Source organism: Balaenoptera musculus, chromosome 18 (genome assembly GCF_009873245.2).
Source record: "Balaenoptera musculus isolate JJ_BM4_2016_0621 chromosome 18, mBalMus1.pri.v3, whole genome shotgun sequence".
Lineage (NCBI taxonomy): Eukaryota > Metazoa > Chordata > Mammalia > Artiodactyla > Balaenopteridae > Balaenoptera > Balaenoptera musculus.
Window position 1 is genome coordinate 1057777 of NC_045802.1, and position 20183 is coordinate 1077959.

The 20183-nt window shown below is 47.1% G+C and overlaps 1 protein-coding gene across 1 annotated transcript in view; it reads left to right on the top strand.

Annotated features, from left to right (window-relative positions):
- IFT88 (intraflagellar transport 88) overlaps positions 1-20026 on the top strand; it is a 71616-nt gene extending 51590 nt beyond the window's left edge. The window contains 6 exon segments of the mRNA XM_036831982.1: positions 343-395; positions 2098-2163; positions 5533-5639; positions 14742-14808; positions 19180-19290; positions 19486-20026. Of these exon segments, the coding sequence (XP_036687877.1) occupies positions 343-395; positions 2098-2163; positions 5533-5639; positions 14742-14808; positions 19180-19290; positions 19486-19607 (526 nt within the window). The 3' untranslated portion in view covers positions 19608-20026.
- The last annotated feature ends 157 nt before the right edge of the window (positions 20027-20183 follow it).

Below are 20183 nucleotides of genomic sequence, written 5' to 3' on the forward strand. Positions count from 1 at the left end.
CCTTAGGTACTAAGTATAAGATATGGCAAAGGTAATAAAAATGTTTAAAATAGAATGCTGTGGTCTTTACCCAAACTGGTGAGGTGGTTCTTATAAGAATGTCTAAATAAAGGTGTGAGTTAATTGAAGGACTCTAAATTTAAATTTCCTAATATAAATATGACAGATAATAATGAAGGAAATTGTATATATGCTATTTTTAATAATAAAGATGATCTAATCAGATGTCAAAAAGTAATTGAAAGATAGTACAGATATGTAGCTTAGCTTTATAAAACTGTTTGGCCATCACAGATTATTTTTGTTTCACCTCTAATTTCACATAATTTATTTCTTTTACAGGCCCACACAAGTGAAATGGCAGCTGATGGTAGCTAGTTGTTTTAGAAGAAGTGGTAAATGCTTTAATTTTATTCACTTTAATATGTGTTGCTTGCTTCTATCTTTTAGGTAATTATGCATATAAATGTGTTCCTATTGTAGATTTATTTATTAAGATTAACTTTTGATAAGTACACATATCAAGCATTATATGAAAGACACAGTGGTTACTACGTACAGATAAAAGTTACGTTTACTAACCCGCATCCCCTGCATTGGAAGCAGGGAGTCTTGACCACTGGGCCGCCAGGGAAGTCCCATCTAGTCACCTCATTCTAAACATCCTGTGTGCTCTGCCCAATGTGTGAGCCTCTCTCACACCTGAAAAGCTGAGGAGAGCCCGGAACTGGGGCCGCAGGACTTGATTTTGTACAGCAGATGTCACTAGTCATCCTGGTTGTGTTTTCAGTGACTGTCTTTATCCTGTCCTGTGCTGCTGGCCAGTTCTGCAGTGTCAGTGTGTTAATGGTTTGGGACTAGCCATGAAGTGAATGATACTGTTAAAATATCAAGATTAAGCAGGAGATAAATGTTAACACTGTGGTTAAAATGTTTAGTGTAGTTAAAATAACATGCTAATGTAGTTAAGTGTGAAGAATGCAGTCCCTCTTATAGAGCAAACAGATGTCCAGGAGGAGAACTCCCTTACCCAGGGAAGCGTGAGCTGTGACTACCGGCAGCGGTCCCCGCCTTTTCTTAGGGCCCTCTGTCCGCCTCCTAGAGCCCCTCAGGTGGCAGCGGGACACAGGTGCGGTGTGGCCTCAAGTCATTTTGCGGGTTGGTCTCTAATGTTACCGTGTTTCCTGTTGGCGGAAAGACCTTGCTGTATACACATTTTATTTACGTCAGGGCGAGTCTGAGTTGCCTGCGTGCATTTAGCGCCTGTCCTGTGACGCGCGCGCACGCGCGTGTGTGTGTGTGTGTGTGTGTGTGTATGTGTGTGCGTGCGCGTGTGTGTGTGTTCCTCGGGTTTGAGCGCTGAAGCGCAGGCGAGGGGAAGAGCAGCCACCTTAGCCGGCCCGGCCGTGCGCTGGGTGCTCCGGTCTCCGTCTTGTTCAGCCTCCACCCCGACGCTGAGGCCGGCGGGCCACCCCCTTGTACAGGAGGCCCAGACGTAAGGGCATAACTCTTTCCTGAGATTTTAGCAAAGGTCTTTGATCCAAAATTCGTTTTTCCTATTCTTTGCTGCCATGTGAAGCTAAATTATTTTATTACAAAACAAAATGCTTTCTGTAAACTTTTTAATGTTTGAAAATAAAAACTGCAAAACAAGTTATTTTTCATCTTTTCCAAGTGAATAACGTTGAAATTAATGTTATTACTTCGTTTATTTTAAGAAGTAGAACTAAGTTTCAACCATTTACTTCCGCTCTACCCCTTTTTCAGATTTATTTTATCTGTACATTTTCTTCCAGAAGTTATATTGAGGGACCTCCCTGGCGGTCCAGGTGTTAGGACTCCACGCTTCCACCGCATGGGGCACAGGTTTGATCCCTGGTCGGGGAACTAAGATCCCACATGCTGCACAGCCAAAACAAACAAACAAAAAACAGAAGTTATATTGGGAATGGTTATTTATGCCTATGGCAAACATGAAAGTCATCCTTCTAAACCAATGAAATGGTGCCAGCATATTGAATTTAAATTAGTATTTTGCTGAATCCTGTTAATTTCTCTAATCTGCTAGTATGTTTGTTTTTTCTCCTTCACTTATAGGTAACTACCAAAAAGCATTAGATACTTACAAAGATATTCACAGAAAATTTCCAGAAAATGTTGAATGTAAGTGAGACTACATTTTGTAACTTTGAAAGTATAGGTTCTCACATTTTATGTCCTAATATGTAATAATTACCTTTGCTACAGTAATTGCATACATAGATACCAACCTATAATTTGTGGTACATATGTTTAAATATGTGGTTATAGGATCAGAAAATTTGACTATGCAAGTACACATTTTTATAGAATTTAATTGTTGAACGGATTTTAAATATACCACTGAATTCTCTTCAGTAGTAAACAGATCTATATTTCAAAGCTTTATGAAATTTTAAGAATAAATTTTGGTTTATTATTTTTTAAAGTTCATAAACTGTGGTATTTTATAGAAAAGGCATTTTATTTCTTTAAAAAAAATTCTTTTTTATAAATTTATTTATTTTATTTTATCTTTGGCTGCGTTGAGTCTTCATTGCCGCACGCAGGCTTTCTCTAGTTGCGGCGAGTAGGGGCTACTCTTCGTTGTGGTGCGCGGGCTTCTCATTGCAGTGGCTTCTCGTTGCGGAGCATGGCCTCTAGGCGCGCAGGCTTCAGTAGTTGTGGCACGTGGGTTCAGTAGTTGTGGCTTGCAGGCTCTAGAGTGAAGGCTCAGTAGTTGTGGCGCACGGGCTTAGTTGCTCCGTGGCATGTGGGATCTTCCCGAGCCAGGGATCGAACCCATATCCCCTGCATTGGCAGGCAGATTCTTAACCACTGTGCCACCAGGAAAGCCCTAGAAAAGGCATTTTAAACCATCCATTTAATTATAACTTTTTGAGACTGAAAAAATACCTTTAGGGTTTATGATAATAGAACATTAATAATCTTGCTGATACTGGTGGCAAATTAATTTTAAAACATTATATGTAACTTATTTCCCTTTTATAAAGTTGGCTTTGTATAAAATATTCATTTCTTCCAGTCTTATTGCACAGTAGATTTGATGCAACTTGAAGTAACAGTGTTACAGTAACAGCAACAAGATCAGGATCCGGAAGAGTACAAAATAACCACATTCATAGGTCTCACATTCTCACTAAACTATACATGGCCCCGAGTAGCTTTGTGACTAAAGGAGGAGAGCAGATACAGTTGGTTTTATAATCTGTACTATTTATAAGGAAATAAAAAGTAATTCCTTGGGAAGAAGAAAATCCTTTCAACTCTTCAGTCGTGTCGAGACACAGAGGAGAGATAAAAGGTCACTGGAAGACGTCATAGCTCCTAGCTTTACTAACATCCCTCCAACAAATCATGTGTTTGAAAAGACCGTTTTGAATGTTGTCCTTCAGTGACCGTGCACACAAAACAGCACATTTCAGTGAAAACAGGTCTTTTCTGGGCCACGTTTTCAGTGGCGCAGCCTGGTCCAGGGGTTAGACGTGCTGCATGTTCCTTCAGTAATATTTTTCTCAATTTGACTTCTGTGAAAGCAGAGAGCTCAGAATTATGGCCTTTGCTAAGAGCCTAAGGGCGAGGAGTTTTGTAATGCTGGTCCGATGTGGGTCCGTTAGCTCACAGCAGTTTCCAAATGCCAGTCAGAAAACAGGATACATGGGAATTACTTGTAAAACCTGTAAAAACTACAAATCTGTAGCCCAACCTACAGAGATTCTCATTCACGTTTGCAGTGGACCCAGATATCTGATTTTTCCTATTTCTTTTTTTTTTCTCATCGATTTGTTTTCCTATTTCTTTTTTAACAGCTTTTAATGTGATTCTTAACTTCAGTCACATTGGGGAACTGATACTTTAGAGATGAAATGAGAGCAGTAATAGCTTTTGGGGAGTGGAAACCCAACAGTCTGCTGGGCAGAGTTTCTCAGCTTCGGCAGCACTGACATTTGGGATCGGATAATCCTGTGCTGTGGGGCCATCCTGTGGATTCTAGAATGTTCTAGCAGCATCCCTGCCCTCCACCCACTGGGTGCCAGGAGCACACCTCCTGTTATGACATTGTCAGGTGTCCCCTGGGGATGCAGCTGCTGCCGGTTGAGGACCACTGCAGTAGCTGCAGCACCTCCGCACTGGACAGCAAAGGGAGCACCTCCAAGCAAGGCCACTTTTCTTTCTTTAAAGAGAGTTTAAGATTCACTGGAAAAGTTGAATGATTGGGACTTCCCTGGTGGCGCAGTGGTTAAGAATCCGCCTGCCAGTGCAGGTGACACGGGTTCGAGCCCTGGTCCGGGAAGATCCCACATGCCGCAGAGCAACTAAGCCCGTGCGCCACAACTACTGAGCCTGTGCTCTAGAGCCCATGAGTCACAACTACTGAGCCCGTGCGCCTAGAGCCCGTGCTCCGCAACAAGAGAAGCCACCGCAATGAGAAGCCCGTGCACCGCAACGAAGAGTAGCCCCTGCTTGCTGCAACTAGAGAAAGCCCGCATGCAGCAACGAAGACCAAACGCAGCCAAAAATAAATAAATAAATTTATTTTTTTAAAAAAGCGTTTAAAAAAAAAAAGTTGAGTGATTATCTGTGCCGTGGGGAATGGCCAAGGTACTCTGGCCTGTTTAATTTTCAAAACAGGTGTAATCAGTAGTCTACCTTATGGTAGCATAGGAAAAACACTTGCACTCATGTAAGGTCTCACTTTGAGCAGAGTACTTTTCTGATGAACCCAAAGGGTGATTTAGTCTTAAAATACATTCTTCAGTTATCAAAAACTGACCTGCTCCATAGAGTTACAGGTGACATGCTAAATTTCAGAGGATATCTACCGAAAACAGTGGGTTTTATTTTACATTAAATATTCCTAAGCCACTCTTTCCAAGGATGGGTAGATAAGAGAGATAATTGAGTATTATTTGTAGAAAATATAAATTACCTTCTTACTGTGCATTATCAGGGTAAATGTATACATAGGCAATTTACACAGTAGTAATGTGTGACATTTTAGATTATTTTAGTACCATTACTCTTGTAATATATTAATGGTCATGAATTAGTCACTAACTTACAAATTCTTATGGGGTGACTGCAGTGCTGGTACACAGTACTGTTCCTGCCCTGTGGATGTGGCAGAAAACAAGACAGACCAGAATCCTGGCCTCGTGGAGCTTGGATTCTAGTGGGAAGAAAAAGACAATAAACAAGTATATAGTATGTCGTAAGTGGTATAAAGGAGAAGCAGATGAGGAGATAAAGGCTTGGGTTATAGATGCTGTGGTCTCTCCTGAAGGGCAGGTGGGCAGAGTCCCTCTAAACCCTCTTCCAGGGAGGTCAGTTCTCAGAGGGCCAGGAATACAAAGTGTAGTGATTTTTCAAGAGAAACAAACACTATTTGTGAGCAGCATTCCTACCCGGGTCCCAGAAGACTGAGTTTATTGATTTATTGTTCTTTGAACACCATGGATAAATACTTTTCTAAAAATATTTTTCATAATTTAGGTCTACGTTTCTTGGTTCGTCTCTGCACAGATATTGGATTAAAAGAAGTTCAAGAATATGCAACAAAACTCAAGAGATTGGAAAAAATGAAAGAAATCAGGGAACAGGTATGTCATGTGAGCCGAAAACTGCTGTCAATTTTGAAAATGTCAGCCTTCTGTAGCTCAGCTGAGTGATGTCTGGGCTTCTGTCAGTGAAATTAAGTTGCAGTTATTTTTCTGCTGTGGCATAAAAGGAGGAATAACTAAAACTCTAGTTTTAGGATAAAATTCAGTCAAAATCTAGTTCCTAATCAGAGAAAGTGCAATAGATTCAGTGTAGTTTTTAGTGGAAATCTACTAATAGACTAACAATTGTAATTTCCCCAGTACAAAATAGCTGCAGGTTAATTTGTAGACGTAACTTCTTAGCTACATTAGCATGTTATTTCAGTGTCAGCTGGAGAGTCTCGTGGCCTGTGGAAACCAGGAGACAGTCACTTGCCTACAACAGCAGTTCGTTGGGCTGCTCTGTTGCATCGTAGGGCATGGCTCTGAGGATTGCTGATACAGAGGCTTCAGGTGTATTTCTGTGTTCCCTGCAGTGTTTTACTTCTGTGAGAGAATAATCCCTCCTGTGTTTGAGCCTAGAATATTTAAAACTTCAACATGATTTCTGAGTATCCGCCTTTCATAGAAAGAAAATTCTTTAAGCTTAAGCTTTTTCAAGAATTTAATTACCTTGGATAATTAAATCTAAATATCGTATTTGCTTTCAAAATGTGGTTATCTTGTTTTTGCTTTGAAGATGTGACCTGATTGTTTTATTCTCTTTTTTAAATTATCAGTTGTAAAAGCATTATGAGCATGACCTAGATCTTTACCTTAAAAATCCTATAAAACATCAAGTTGGTATTAAAATGCCACTGCTAAGGTATATAGTTACAACCTGCTGTGAAGACCAGCTGAATACCACGTACCAATTGCTAATTTAATTAGATAACTGTGTGAAAGTTTTGTAAAATTAAACTAGTACAAATTGGAAGTTCAAATTATCATAATTATCATCATAATTACTATTACATTTGTTTTATTAAGAAGAATCAAAAAGAAGTATCTATTTCAAACCGTGAAATTCTTTGGAGCTCAAAACTAGTTCTGTGAAGTTACTTAGTGTAGAACCGTGGGTGCATCTGGAAGTCTTCAGACTTCGTAAGTTTAAGCATCAGTGGTTTGTCACTTACGAACGGTGACTGAACGGTGCACATGAGCTCAGGCAAGTTCTGGATCCCGCATGGGGTCCATGTGCTGACCCCGCAGCCGAGTGGGAGTGGGCCTCCCGGCCGGACGCCCCCCACCCCAGTGAGGAGCCAGGAGCCTTCTAGCTCCTGCTTCCGGGGGCCGCACTCAGGCTTTAGGAAACATGGATTCCGAGGACTCCTGGGAAGTGAACTTGAGGGGTCAGGTCGAGACCTGTGCCCGCCACGCACCCTCCTCAGAGCCCCCGCCAGCCCCTGCCCTCCTTGAATCTAGACAGCCTGGGCCGCTACAGGTGCTCCTCTCCTTCTGACGTGGCAGCCCCCCCGCCACCGGTTCTCCCCCCACCCCCCCCCCCCCACCCCCCGCCCCCCGCCCCACCCGACTGCAACCCCTGTCCTGATTGTTCTCTTTTGCTCATGGGGGCTTGTGATTTTACTGTTGTAAGTGAGTATCGAATGTCATTGAAACGGCTTTTCCTTTCTAATGACTACTCAGCCTCTTGATTCCTCTTCATCACAGTATTTGTGTATTTAGTGAACATCGTCAGCTTTTGTCTTTGTCTCTCATAGACCTGACCTCTTATCCTTATGTTGTACTCGCCATGGTGTAATTAAGGACACTTAGTAAGCTCAGACGAGTTACAGTTGATGCGTTTAAATTACGCAGTGCTTACCTTACCAGCTTACCCAAGTGAGCGCTGTGTCACTGTGCTCGAGCAGTGTCTCTCTTCCTAATGCCTTATCACTGCCGCACTGCACTGTGCCTGCGTCACTCAGATACGTCCTCTCGTCCCAGCCGTTCCTTTGTCTTCCTTTAAGTCACAGCCCTTATCCACAGAGCACTTTCTTTCTGTTTCCTTGAGATCAGTTTCTCCATTGTTCTTTGGGACTGCTCATTAAATCTTACATAAAGAGAAACATTTTCTTGACGTTTTCTCACTTATATTTTGCTTATGAACACAAAATTGAGGGGGAAATTAGTGGAAAAGGTCAGTCCTGGGAAGGAGAGCAGAGGCTTACAGAGAAGGAGTCCTGTGGGTCCGAGAGCAGCCTTCTTAGGAAATCGCTGCATGTCCCCGTGCATTTGTCTAGATTGTGAGCCGTGGGGCGGGCACCCTGTTTCCCGGCTGCGTGGTGCATGAGACGCTATTCATTATGAAACAAAATGTCGCAAATAAACGCCTGAAGTAAGGATGCTATCCTTTTCTAAATTTGAACTTAAAACTTCTTGTTACTCGTCCTGTGTGTCTCCTGTTTAGAATCTGTCTCGATGCAAAAACTTAACGTTTTTCCTTCGTAATTAGGATTTCTGCATAAAATCATTGCCGAGGCCTGTGTAATACCTGTTGTACAGATATATCTTGATTTCTTTGAATATTTCCACATGGTTAGGTATCTTTTTTCCAGTTGGTGACTTTCTACAGTCTGTCTAGCTTTCAGGTGTTCCTTGCTAAAGCTCTCTGAGTGTCTGTAGTCGAGCTCATCCATATTGTTAGCTGGAGACGTTTGGGAACCAGCCACAGGGTTGAGACCAGGGATGTCCTGGATAATCACGCCACACTTTTACCTGAGCTGCTGGAAGGAATGCAGAGCTGAGCCCCTGTCTTTACCCTGTCCTTGCCCCTGCCAGTGCTGACGGTGGCAGAAGTTTGGCAGCAGAAGGAAAAGAAGTGACGAGGCTGGGTGGCCTTTCCTGGTCTCCCTGCTCTGGCTGCAGTTTCCCCTCCTTCCCCCTGATGGCGTCTGCTCAGCTGGGCATCAGCGACCGGCAGCGGCAACACCCAGTGCATGATGAGCACGGGCCCGCTCTAGCCCTTTGCATGTACTGGCTAATTCAATCGTCACAGGAGTCCTATGCCATGATGTTGGATGTGGTTTTATTATTACTGTTCTTTAAGATGAGAAACCTGAGGCCCGTGGTTGCAAAGCAACTTTCTCCAGGTCACACAGCTGTCGGGGGGTAGGCCTCGGATTCACATCCGGGAAGGCCAGCTTCTGAGTCCAGGCTCCTGACTGCCATGCCCTGCTCCCTTACGGATAGTAGAGAAAAAGGATGATGCGACCAGTTACTTTCAGTGGGTGTATAGTCCTTCCTTTTCTGCATCCAGGACGTTGGTAGCTCACTCCATGAGCTAAACGAGAATGCACGTCTGTGAGCTCACTCTGATTCGATCAGAGCTTGGGCCTCAGAACAGTGCTCTCCAAGTGTGGCCTGTGGACCCTCAGAGCCTCAGAATCGCATGGGCTTCTTACAGTTACAAAGTCTTGGGCCTCGCCCCAGACTACCCCAACCCCAGAAATAAAATCTCTGGGTATGGAGTCCAAGAATCTGTGTGGTTTTTAAACAAGTTCTCAAACGCATTTTTTTTTTTTTTTAAAGTATATTACAATTTATTTATATAGAAGATTTGGTCTCCACTTTTTTTTTTTTTTTTTTTTTTAATTTTATTTTTGGCTGTGTTGGGTCTTCGGTTCATGCGAGGGCTTTCTCTAGTTGAGGCAAGTGGGGGCCACTCTTCATCGCTGTGCGGGGACCGCTCTTCATCGCGGTGCGCGGGCCTTTCACTATCGCGGCCCCTCCCGTTGCGGGGCACAGGCTCCAGACGCGCAGGCTCAGTAGTTGTGGCTCACGGGCCCAGCTGCTCCGTGGCATGTGGGATCTTCCCAGACCAGGGCTCGAACCCGTGTCCCCTGCATTAGCAGGCAGATTCTCAACCACTGCGCCACCAGGGAAGCCCTCAAACGCATTTTTTATTCACAGACCTTCAAGAAGCACTGGTGTAGTGTTACGCTCCCGAAGGGTTACCTTCAAATGATCAAACACCAGCTCAGGATACAGAATCTGCTTTAAGGGGAAAAGCAAACACAAAATAAATCAGGCCGTGGATTTTTAAACACTGTTTTAAAATGGAAAGGGATTTGTGTAGACCTAAGAAGGAAAGAGAAACAGATTCAGGATTATGTGGACCGGGATCATGGACCTCCCCAGGCCCCTAGCTCCTACCTTAAAGCACTAAAGCTGGAAATTCATTTCTCTGGACTGACTTTTCAGAGAAGTGCGTCCTCTTCTGGAACACTTACCGAGAAGGAGGCTGTTCTCCCCTTTGTGCTGGGGGCCTGTGTTCCTGGACGGGGAGGGAGCTTTGTGCCCTGTTTGCAGAGCCGTGGCAAACAGTCCCGGGCGTGGGGTGGAGCCGCCCCCCAGCAGTGTTGGGTTTTAAGAGACAGTTCGAGTTTCCGCTTTGCTGAACAGAAGAACGTTAGCTGCAAGGAACTCTTCAAACTTCATTGCACGAATGGAAGAGAGCAAAATGGGAAGACAGGAGTTGAAGGCTGAGTATTTTAAATATGACAAGGAAGAGAAAAATACCAGCCCAAACCAAAGAGGATTAAGGGACAAAAGGAAACGATTAGGAGGGAAGAAGAAGATGGGGAAACAGATAGTTTACAAAACACAAAGTTTTAATTGCTCATTCACAAATGAAGTACATTAATAATTTATTCCTTTTTAAAAATCGAATTTCTAAATTTTCACAATATTCAAAAAGAGAATTCCTCTCCCAGTATTTGCCATTTTCCCCCCAAAGAAATCAAATAATTTCAAGAAATTCTTTCTTTGGCCAACTTAAAATAATATGTGACATTCAAAACTAATGTAAAATATAGTTGGTACTTATGCTCAAATTTCCAGTTATTGCCAGAAGCTAGTTGAGTAGAAACCGTTTTGGTCATAGTTCTTAAAAAGAAAAAGATTCTGTATGAAGATCTCATAAAGGCATAGCTTTAAATGAACTGTGAAGGAAAAATGCAAAATTTTTAAAGTTTACATATGTAATGAAAGCTGCAAGAATGTTTTGCCCATTTTATACGTTATTGCATTTATAAAGTTCAACAAAAACACAGAAGATAATTTATATAGCATTCATCCTTGGTATCAAGTGTGTGGTGATTTGGGCCTTGACGTTTTCCAGGGTGAGGCTCCCGCGACGCTTTGGTTAAAGGCCGTGGAGTCCCGCCTGCCGGCATCACCCTGCGCCGGGTCCTTGGGTCACCTGCTCAGGAGACACTTGACACGGACGAGGTGCTCCAGCTTCTCGTCACCTGGCAGGAGAGTGAGACACACACAGGTCGCCTGCTGCCCGTGTGCACTGGATGGGGTTCGGCCCGTGACCAGGGGTCCGAGTGGTCCCCGGCGGAGGTGTGGCTGGACCTCGGGGCCTGGCGTGGAGACGGGAAGGTGTGAGAGAGGTCCGAGGGCAGGGAGGTGCGGCCACGTTCGTGGGTTCTTTGGAGTTGAAGCTACAAAGAAGCGTCTTAAATTCTGTTTTCTCTTGAATTTGAAGTCAGAGCCAATCTTCTTAAGGATCCTTAACTAGGTAACAACTGCTCCTTGTTCTAAGACAAAAATCTACTTCTTACGGATGGTGGACGGAACCCCGGGCTTTCCTCTCAGTCCCGGCCAGCTGCAGACCTGGTTCTCATCAGCAAGATGAGGACAGCGTTGTCGGCTGGCCTTCCCAAGCCGTCCGCGGCGCGCTTAGGTCCGTCCCAGTCTGTCCCCGACATGGCTAGAAAATGACCACATACTTGGATGTCAGAGACGTCAAATCGCTGCGGGAGTTTGCAGCCGTCACCCTCGGGTCCTGTGACCGCTGTCCCCCGGGGGCGGGTGACAGTGTGACAGTGTGGGGCTGCGTGGGTCCTGGCGACTCTGCCTGACCCCTGCCGGAGAGCAGTGTCGTGTGTTCGCGGCGGGGAGAAGACACTCTCCCAGCACTTCCCTGTTTAATTTTTCCATCATTTTGTTTATATCTCCTTTGCTCCTCTTCTCTTTGTACCTTCTTCTCTCATTTTTTCCCCAAAGTGGGAATGGCATCTTTTTTTTTTTTTCATATTATTGAAAAAACAAATGTTATTCTAAAAATACAGGTAGATTACTTTTGTAAGTAACATTTTAATTCAAATAAAAATGTGTTAAGGAAAAAGTGAAAATCATTCAGCCACGACTTTGAGATCACTGTTAGCATTCTGACATTTCATCATCCCAGGCATTTTTACAAATATATACAAACATATATCAATACGTTTTTTAAATGGGACTTTTTTTTTTAAACAAAAGTGGATTTTTATAAAAGTACTGTCTTGTAACCTGAGTTTTCCCCTCACTTAGGAAGATAACCTGGGCAGCTTCCCATGTCAGCAAAGGCAGGCCTGTGTCGTTTTTTGCCCCTTCCTGTGGCTGTTTGACGTGTCAGTGTTGCCATGATGAGAATCTTCTGTCAGTCCCGCTTCCGTACCTCACGCCCCTGCAGGCGAGTCCGGATTCCTGGGAACTTTATGAGGTGTTGAAACTCGGAGAAGGCGGCAGTGTCTCCTGCTGAGAACAAAATGTGACACTGCAGTGCGCCTGTGTCCCTGGGCCTGTGGTCCGCCCCCCGCATTCGCTGTTTGCACCGGCCCCTCTCAATAAGTTGTTATTGTTGTGCCTACTTTATTTTCAGAGTTTCATGTTCTCTTTCTCCAGAAGGTTCCCCCAAACTGGACCTCACCTTGACCCCCTCCAGTCACGCGGCCGAAGCATCCCTCCCCGAGACCCTCACGGCCATGGTGTGAATGTAGTGGACACTTTGACCTTTCCACCCTGCGTGACAGAGCCCCGCTCGGTCATCCCCTCCCTGTCCCTTTAGTTCCCGGGGCTCTGGGGGGGTGGCGGGGCCTGACCCTTTGAGGGCTCCCCTTCCTTCTGTCCCCTGAAGGCCCCGCGACCCGGCCTCTGTGGGTGGATGGTCTGAGAGAAGACTTGGCCGAGTCTCCACAGGTCACATTGCTTTAAACTTAGAACCTGATCGAGCCTATGTGCTGGTAAACGTTCTGGTCTCACTTGTGACATTGCCGTCTCTGTAACCTCCACGCGGACTCGCTGCTTCGGCTGCTGTGGCGATGGGGACACAAGACTGATCACGGTGGGGTTTATTGATTTCCAGTGGCAAATGGGTGGAAGAGGACGAGAACCCTGACCTCCGCCCACAGACGAGTGAGTGGAGTCGCGGGGGCCTCGGGGAGTGAGGGGGGCTGGCCGGAGGAGCCGGTGGAGCCGGGGGACGAGCCCACGAGGAGGAGGCCACACCGGGGAGGGGGCGTGCGGTCCCGGGCCCAGGAAGACGGAGTCTGAGCCCACGGCGGGCGCCGGTCCACTCGGGTCCATGGGGCTCGGCTGAGTCAGCCGGCTCTGGGTTCTCCCGGGAGCGAAGCAGGCCACGCGGGGACCTGGGGGTCTTGATGCAGACGTGCTTGCCATGGCAGGGGGCTTCCAGGCTGGAAAAAAGCAAGGGCGTGACGGGGTGACTTAGGCAAAGGCGGGTGAGAGCCAAAGCATGGGAAGGTTCTAGACGGGCGCAAGGACAGTGTGACGGGGCCACGGTCATCGCCGCACGTGCTCACTTTCCTAGGTTGTCCTGTGCTAAGCTTACAGTTTCTTAGATCTTTTCCCACATTTGATTTGGAAAAAAGTTTCAAGTTATATGGACATTTGTCTTTATGAGTGTAATTATTTTATCATTCATTGTCTAGGTCTTATAGATACGCTGGCAATTATTAATCTATGGATAGATGAAAACCAAGTTCTGAAATAAAATCTGATTAGAGATATTAAAATATTTTGTTGCATCATTTTTAGATTTTCTTTTGTTTGTGAAGGCAGAGGGAGAGATGGAGTTCTGGGGAGATTTCTTTTTAATAGAAAAAACTCAAGCATGTTTATATATATTTGAAGGTCCTAAGTTTTAGGAGAGTGTTTCATTTTACAGAAATGAGTCTTTTTTTTTTTGAATTTTATTTTATTTATTTTTTATACAGTAGGTTCTTATTAGTTATCTGTTTTATACATATTAGTGTATACATGTCAATCCCAATCTCCCAATTTATCCCACCACCACCCCACCCCCCTGCCACTTTCCCCCACTTGGTGTCCATACATTTGTTTCTCTACATCTGTATCTCTACAGAAATGAGTCTTGAATCATTGAAAAAAATTGTTTTTTCTTCCTAGGAGACTACAATGTCAGTAATCCCATCCGTGACCTGATAATTTATAAATATTTGGGGAGTTGTCGGGGTTGGGGGAATAAATGGTGTCCTTTGAATTAATGATGAAATTATGTTTACGTTATTGAAGATCTAAATAAGATACCAATCTGTGTTAAGAAATTTCAATCCAATTGTAAATAGTTGTCAAAAGCCGTCTGTGTCTGCTCACTGACTACCCTCTTCTCCAAACAAACCATTATTCATACAAGAGCCTGGAGTCAGCGTTTAATCAAAAGCTCTAACTTAGGCACAGCACAGCGTGACCGTTCAATGTAAAAATAAACCTAAGAATGTCACAGTTTGAAGATAATTCTCATGTCTTAAGGGTGAGTTGGTGTCTAAGAAAGTAGACTGTTGGGCAGATCTTAGGTACTTTGTGAGATTTAACAGTGCCTTTATTGTGGAAGTTGACTTTCAAAACCCTGTTGTCCTTTAATCATGTCAAGTGGGGCTAAAGCAGAAATAGCCCATTCGCAAGGTCCCCTTCTCCCTCCACCCCTTCAGCTACTGCGTTTAAGACCTGAGCTTTCACATCTGGGAAATACTTGGTTTTTAAGTTGTTTGCAGAAGCAAGGACGACCCTGCACTTTGAGGCCTGAGTGCCGTTCGCGTGTCTGTAGGACTGGTTGCCCTTCTCAGGGTTTCCCCCTTACTTACAAGGCAGCCCGGGCCTTCCTCCTGCGGGGCCGACTCAGGGGCCGCTCCCAGTGAGCCCAGCCTCGGGAGGCAGGACGGTAAGGCCTAAGGGACGCACAGTTTAACGTGTGTTTTAGAAATCGGTTCTTGGTTATTGTTGACCTTGAAGGACTATCATTTATTCCTGTTTTCATTACAGTACAGCTGACGTCCAGTATGTCCTTTCTAACGTGTCGCCTTCTTGCTTTAGCGCACCAAGTCTGGCAGGGACGGCAGCGGGGGTCCCCGCGGCAGGAGAGACGGGAGCGCTGGCAGTGGTGAGTGTCTCTGCCCCCCGGAGGTGCCGGTTGACAGATTTCTAGTACATGGGCTTCTAGAAGCACCTTGAAGTCATCTGAAAATGTCCTGTTTGTTTGTTTTATACACAGTAAAACCTCACCTACTCTACTTTTGTGAGCATCAGCCTGCTGTGTAATTGAGTGTTTGTAGGTGTTAGTTCCTGAATAAACGGACCTGTTTCTGCTAATTGATGAATAGACAGTTCACATTGGATAGATTATCACAGGTGTCCATACTAGTTGGTTTTACTGTGTCACATGTTTTAGATGTACGTTGTAAGGAGGCGCCATGGGACCTGGGGTCGTCTTACAGGATGCTGACAGACCTTTACACTTGTAGTGTAGAAGTGGTGCCGGTCTGGGCACTGGGTGGCATGGCTGTGGTCCCAGCCGTGGCCACTGCACGTCTCTGGACCAGCCACGCAAATGCTGTCGCTTTGGGCGATTCTCTGACTGCTGGGGACATTGTTACTAAATAAGAAGGTTTGTTAAGTTTTCCTCCCCTTTTTCCCCATCAACAAAATCTACCTTCTGTCTCTACTTCAGGGGATAGTAGAAGTTATATTTAGGGGAAACTGGATGGTTTTAAAGAGACTAATTAGAAAAACAAATGCTAAATTGGGATCCGTATCATGTCCACAAATAGCACCGTCGTGCAGACAGGACCCGACTTCATCCTGTTGTGTCTGTCTGTGGTCAGGAGTCACGACAAAGAGAAATGCGACCCTCGGTTTAGGGAGGCCTTTCTTTCGTTCGTTCATTTATTGGATGCACGCTGGGTGCCGAGGACGTGGGGACGAATGAGACGGGGCCCCTGCCCTCAAGGAAGTCAGGATCTACTTGGAAAGACACACGAGCCCTGATCTGTTGAGGGCGCTGCCTGGCAGGGGTGGGGACGCGGCTGGGACGGAGACCATCCTCGAGGGCGGAGCTCTGTTCTCTAGGTGCGCCCAGGCGCTGACAGCCAGTGCGGTGCCTGGTCCAGCGGGACGCCTGGATTCTCCGAGGGTCAGTCCCGCTGCTCCAGCAGAACCCCCAGTCCTGGCCTGGGTCCCTGGTCCCAGGGACCATCACCCAGAGCTTGCGAAGTTGGCAGGGCGGCCCTGAGCCTGGGTCCTGCGTGTGCCGGGGCCGCCCCTCATCTCCCTCCCTCTGCCCCTCCCCGCCCCACGCGTGTGGGTGGCCCTCCATCCAGGTCCTGGTCTGGAGACCTGTGCCGGCAGCTCTCCGTCCCTTGTCCAGCGGGGCCACCTGCGGTGGAATTCAGCATTTTGCGGAGTTTAGAGAAGTATGTATTGTGGTGCATTAGCCACGTACCCTGTACCTCCCCTGGGGAGCATCTCCGAGTCAAAGGAGTCTCACTACTTCAGTGCAGCGTGAATATTCACACTAAGGATAAGTAATGGCCCAGAATAGCTGCAGGTCAAGTCAGGTTTTATTCTTGACGTGAAGTTGTGTTGCTGCCTGGAAAGCTGGCTTTAGATCTCTTTGGAATTTGGATTGTCGTTGAGGGGCTATGGGCCTGCGTCTACCAAAAGCGTGGAAGCACCTCGGGGAGGGTCCGGGCAGCCCGCCGCTCTCGCTCGCCTGCCCTTAGGAAGCCCGCCAGGCGGCCGAGGCGCGAGCCCTTGACCTGCACGCCCCTTGAAGGAGCAACCCCCAGGGAAGCGTCAGTTACTTACTGAGTTCCAGGACCAGACGCAGCACCCTCTAAGGGTCCTCCACGTCCCGCTGAAAACCTTGAGCTCAGAGTAGCCAAGCGGTCCCTAACGCACACCCATCACCAAGCCTGCCCTCGGTCCGCAGGGCCTGCCCTGGTCACCGTGGGCTTGTGAAGTGTCGCTGAGGCCCCCGGGGGTCCTCACGTTCAGGGTCCACTTGGGAGACTCCAGCCCTCCGAGCGAGGTGTCCTGAGAGCTGCCGGTGCTGAGCCGGAGCCCGGAGGACGGTGTCCACCCAGAGAGTGGCCCCCGGCCCGCCTCCCAGGTGCCACCCCACGCAGAGGAGGGCGCCTCCTGGGCCAGCCTCCCCGCCACTGCCGTTTCTCTCTTAGTAAGTTTTCCTTTCTCCCATCCAGCGCGTTGCAGCCCAGCACAAACAGGCAGTCCTGGGGCACAAACACGCTTCTTGGAGCCGAAGCTCTGGCCGCGGGCCTTGCAGGCCAGGGGTCGTGGGCCTGGCTCTGGGGCGGGTTTAAAGCAGCTCCCGGCTCCCAGGGGGCTTGCCTCTCTCTCTCTACACTTGCCCTTTTGTTCCTGGTTTCCCATCATCGCCAACACCCCACTTCCTCCCGGGGCCCCTCCCTGTCCCCGGAGCCTGGCTCTCGGTCCGCCTCCAGCTCGCCCAGGCCGGGGGCCGGCCCGCCCAGCTTTGGGGTCTGAGCCCGCCGGGCTTCCTCCTTGCTTCGCCTCGCAGCCCCCCAGAGCGCCCTGGGCAGCGTCCCCTCCCCGCCCCGCCCCCGCCGCCCCCGTGGGCCGAGGTCGCTGGCCATCGCTCGGGCCTCTGGAGGAGCTCCCAGCACGGCCTGCGTGTTGAAGGGCGCCTGGGGCACACCACCTTCCACCCCTGCCCCGGGAGACCCAGCGGCGCACGTCTCAGCCCGGCACTCTCTGGCGCTCTGTCTGGACGAGACCCGCAGCTCAAATAGGGGAAAGGGACAGTTTTCTATACGGATCCAGGTGAGGCCAGCCTGGAGCTGGTTCAGTGTGGTGTGTTAAAATTAAGTGCAGTGCCTACAACTAGGTTTTTAAAAGTGTTGCCTAGGAGAGAAGACCGTAGGAAACATGTCATCATAGTTATTCGTTTGTATAAAATGACTGTTTCTGAAATGCCTGAGGGCCCTTGAAAACTGTTCTTCTTTTGTGCATCAGACTGGTCTCACTGCAGCCTGGTCTCTCTGTTAATTTGCTGATTAACCTCAGCGCCCTTCCTCACGAGGGGTCCTCAGATTTGCGTGTGTAGCAGAGTCACTGGGAAGGCTGGTTAAAACAGACCCGAGCCCCCATCCCCAGTGACGGGCCCGGGGCCCTGTTTTTCTGACCAGGTCCCAGCTGCTGCTGCTGGTCCTGGGACCACACCTGGAGAACCACTGCTGTACCTCAAAGGAGAGAATGCAGATTACATGCAGCCTCGTGTATGTAAAAGGTCACCGCCACTACTACCACCAAACCCACGTTCACGTGTGTGGCAGTCTCTGGTCACCCAGCCTCCGGGCTCCGTCACCCACAGGGGTTTCCCCCGGGAGGTGGTGTGAGACCCGCCTGCACACGCCGGTGCTGGGCAAACAGTGTGTTATTATTATCACTTACACAAATCGCACTGGGAAGCAGCAGCGTTTGCTTTAGAGCTTTGCAGGATTTTCAGTACTTTAGTTTGTTTTTTACAGAATAAGCTTAAAATGAAATGAACTTGTTTTAAGTACTTGAAATAAAAAATGCATTACCCTTAAATGCAAAATTTTGGCTTCAGGTTTGAACAGCTCGGTGCCAAAACATCAGTTGAGAAAAACAATTAAATCAAATCCATGTGCACAGGCAGAGCTGAGCTCCACGAGTTCAGGCCACATGGCCGCCCCGTAGCGTCTGCGGGGATGGGGGGTGAGAGGGACAGCGTGTTCCCGAGGCCGGGAGCCGGACGGGTGGCCTCTCCTGCGGCCCCGTCTGCCCTTGGGGGACAGTGGGTTTGCTGACTGACTCTGCGTACTGGGTTATGAAGGTTTCGTGTTAAAATTGTTGGTCGTTTACCATGTGTGATACTTAATGGTTTATTGCGTTTTTCAGTCTAATTTTTATTCTGTCTTGGGTGTGAACGTCTCTTATGCACTATTTCCATTCCATATTTGGACTCTATAATCCTTTTAAGGTTTTTCCTTAAATTGGGCCAGAATCTATCCTCCTGTGCCGGGCACATCAGACCCCTTCTGTATGCGTTCTCCAGGCATGTGAAGAGAGTTGGGGGGGCGGTGCCTGGGCCAGGCTCGCCCAGCCTCTCCCGCTCCTCACCTGCCCAGGCCTCTGGCGGCTCCCAGGCTCCACGCGGGCGACGGCCCAGCCCCTTCCCCCCACCCGCTGCCCTGCTCCGCGCCAGGGGGTGTTCGCCAGTGTCTCCAAGCACATGGTGGGAAGGGTCTGCATAAAGCCTACTCTTGAGTGATGCTTTGACTATATTATAGGTTCCCAACAAGAGATTTCTTTTAAATTTCAGAAAACAAGAATTACATCCTTTGGAAATTGGCTGTCGAATGAAACAGCCTTCCTGTTTCTTGACAAATAAGTAGACTTTAAGATTCGTAATGCAGTGTGATGTTGCCCAGCGTGTTGAACACGTGTGTTGTTGTTTCTGTGTTTCCAGACGGTGGCCAGAACTGTAGTGCCGGTAGCAGAGGCGAGCGGCTCAGCGCCCAGCTCCGAGCCCTGTCCAGGACGGAGGAGCCTTACGACAGCAGCAGTAACAAGGAGCTAGGCAAGTGCCCGGGCCTGGCAGACGCATCCACCTGGGCGTTATTAAGGGTTTTCCAGCACAGACAAAAGTTTTACATGACTTGGGAGAGCATTTCTCTTCATTCTGGGTTGTTTAGTTTTGAAGATGAGCCTCATTGGTTTCACATTTGCTGTTTTTCCCTGTTCCTCTAATGCAACCATCTGTTCTGAAACCTAGACGCCTCCTATGTGGATCCGCTTGGCCCGCAAATAGAAAGACCCAGAACTGCAGCCAAAAAGAGAGTCGACGAGGATGATTTTGCTGATGAAGAATTAGGAGATGATTTGCTTCCAGAATAATATATATTTTAATGTATTATTTATTAATTAAAGGGAAGGAATCACCTTACAAGATAATACTCATGTTAAAGTTTGGATTAAATACCCAAACTTTAATTTTGCACACTGTCAAAACTTTAAATAAGTGTATTCTGTTCTTGTTCTATGAGTATGGATTTAGATTTTGTTTTGCTTTTAATGGAATAAAAACGTGTGAAAATAATACTTTAGGCCAGAGACTTACCCTCTTGAAAACACTGACCCACAGTAAGAAATAGATCTTGTAGCGCTACCTAGTACCTCCACACACGTAAGTATTATTACTCACTTATTACTACAGTGTGTGCTGCTATTTTCTGTAATTTCATTGAAACAAAATGTGAGTAATGGAAACTCTATATTGATTTCATGGTTTGCAGCTTAAAAATACTGTGCTTGGACATACCCTTGATGAGTCGTTATTCAAGGTAAATTGCTTTGGAAGTTTTGCTTCATGGGGATTCCAACACTAGTAAAGCAGTTGTGTTTGGGGGCAGGAAAGTGTAGTGAGAGAAAACACCAGCCCGTGACCTTCCTGCTCTTCTCCGTGGTCCCTGC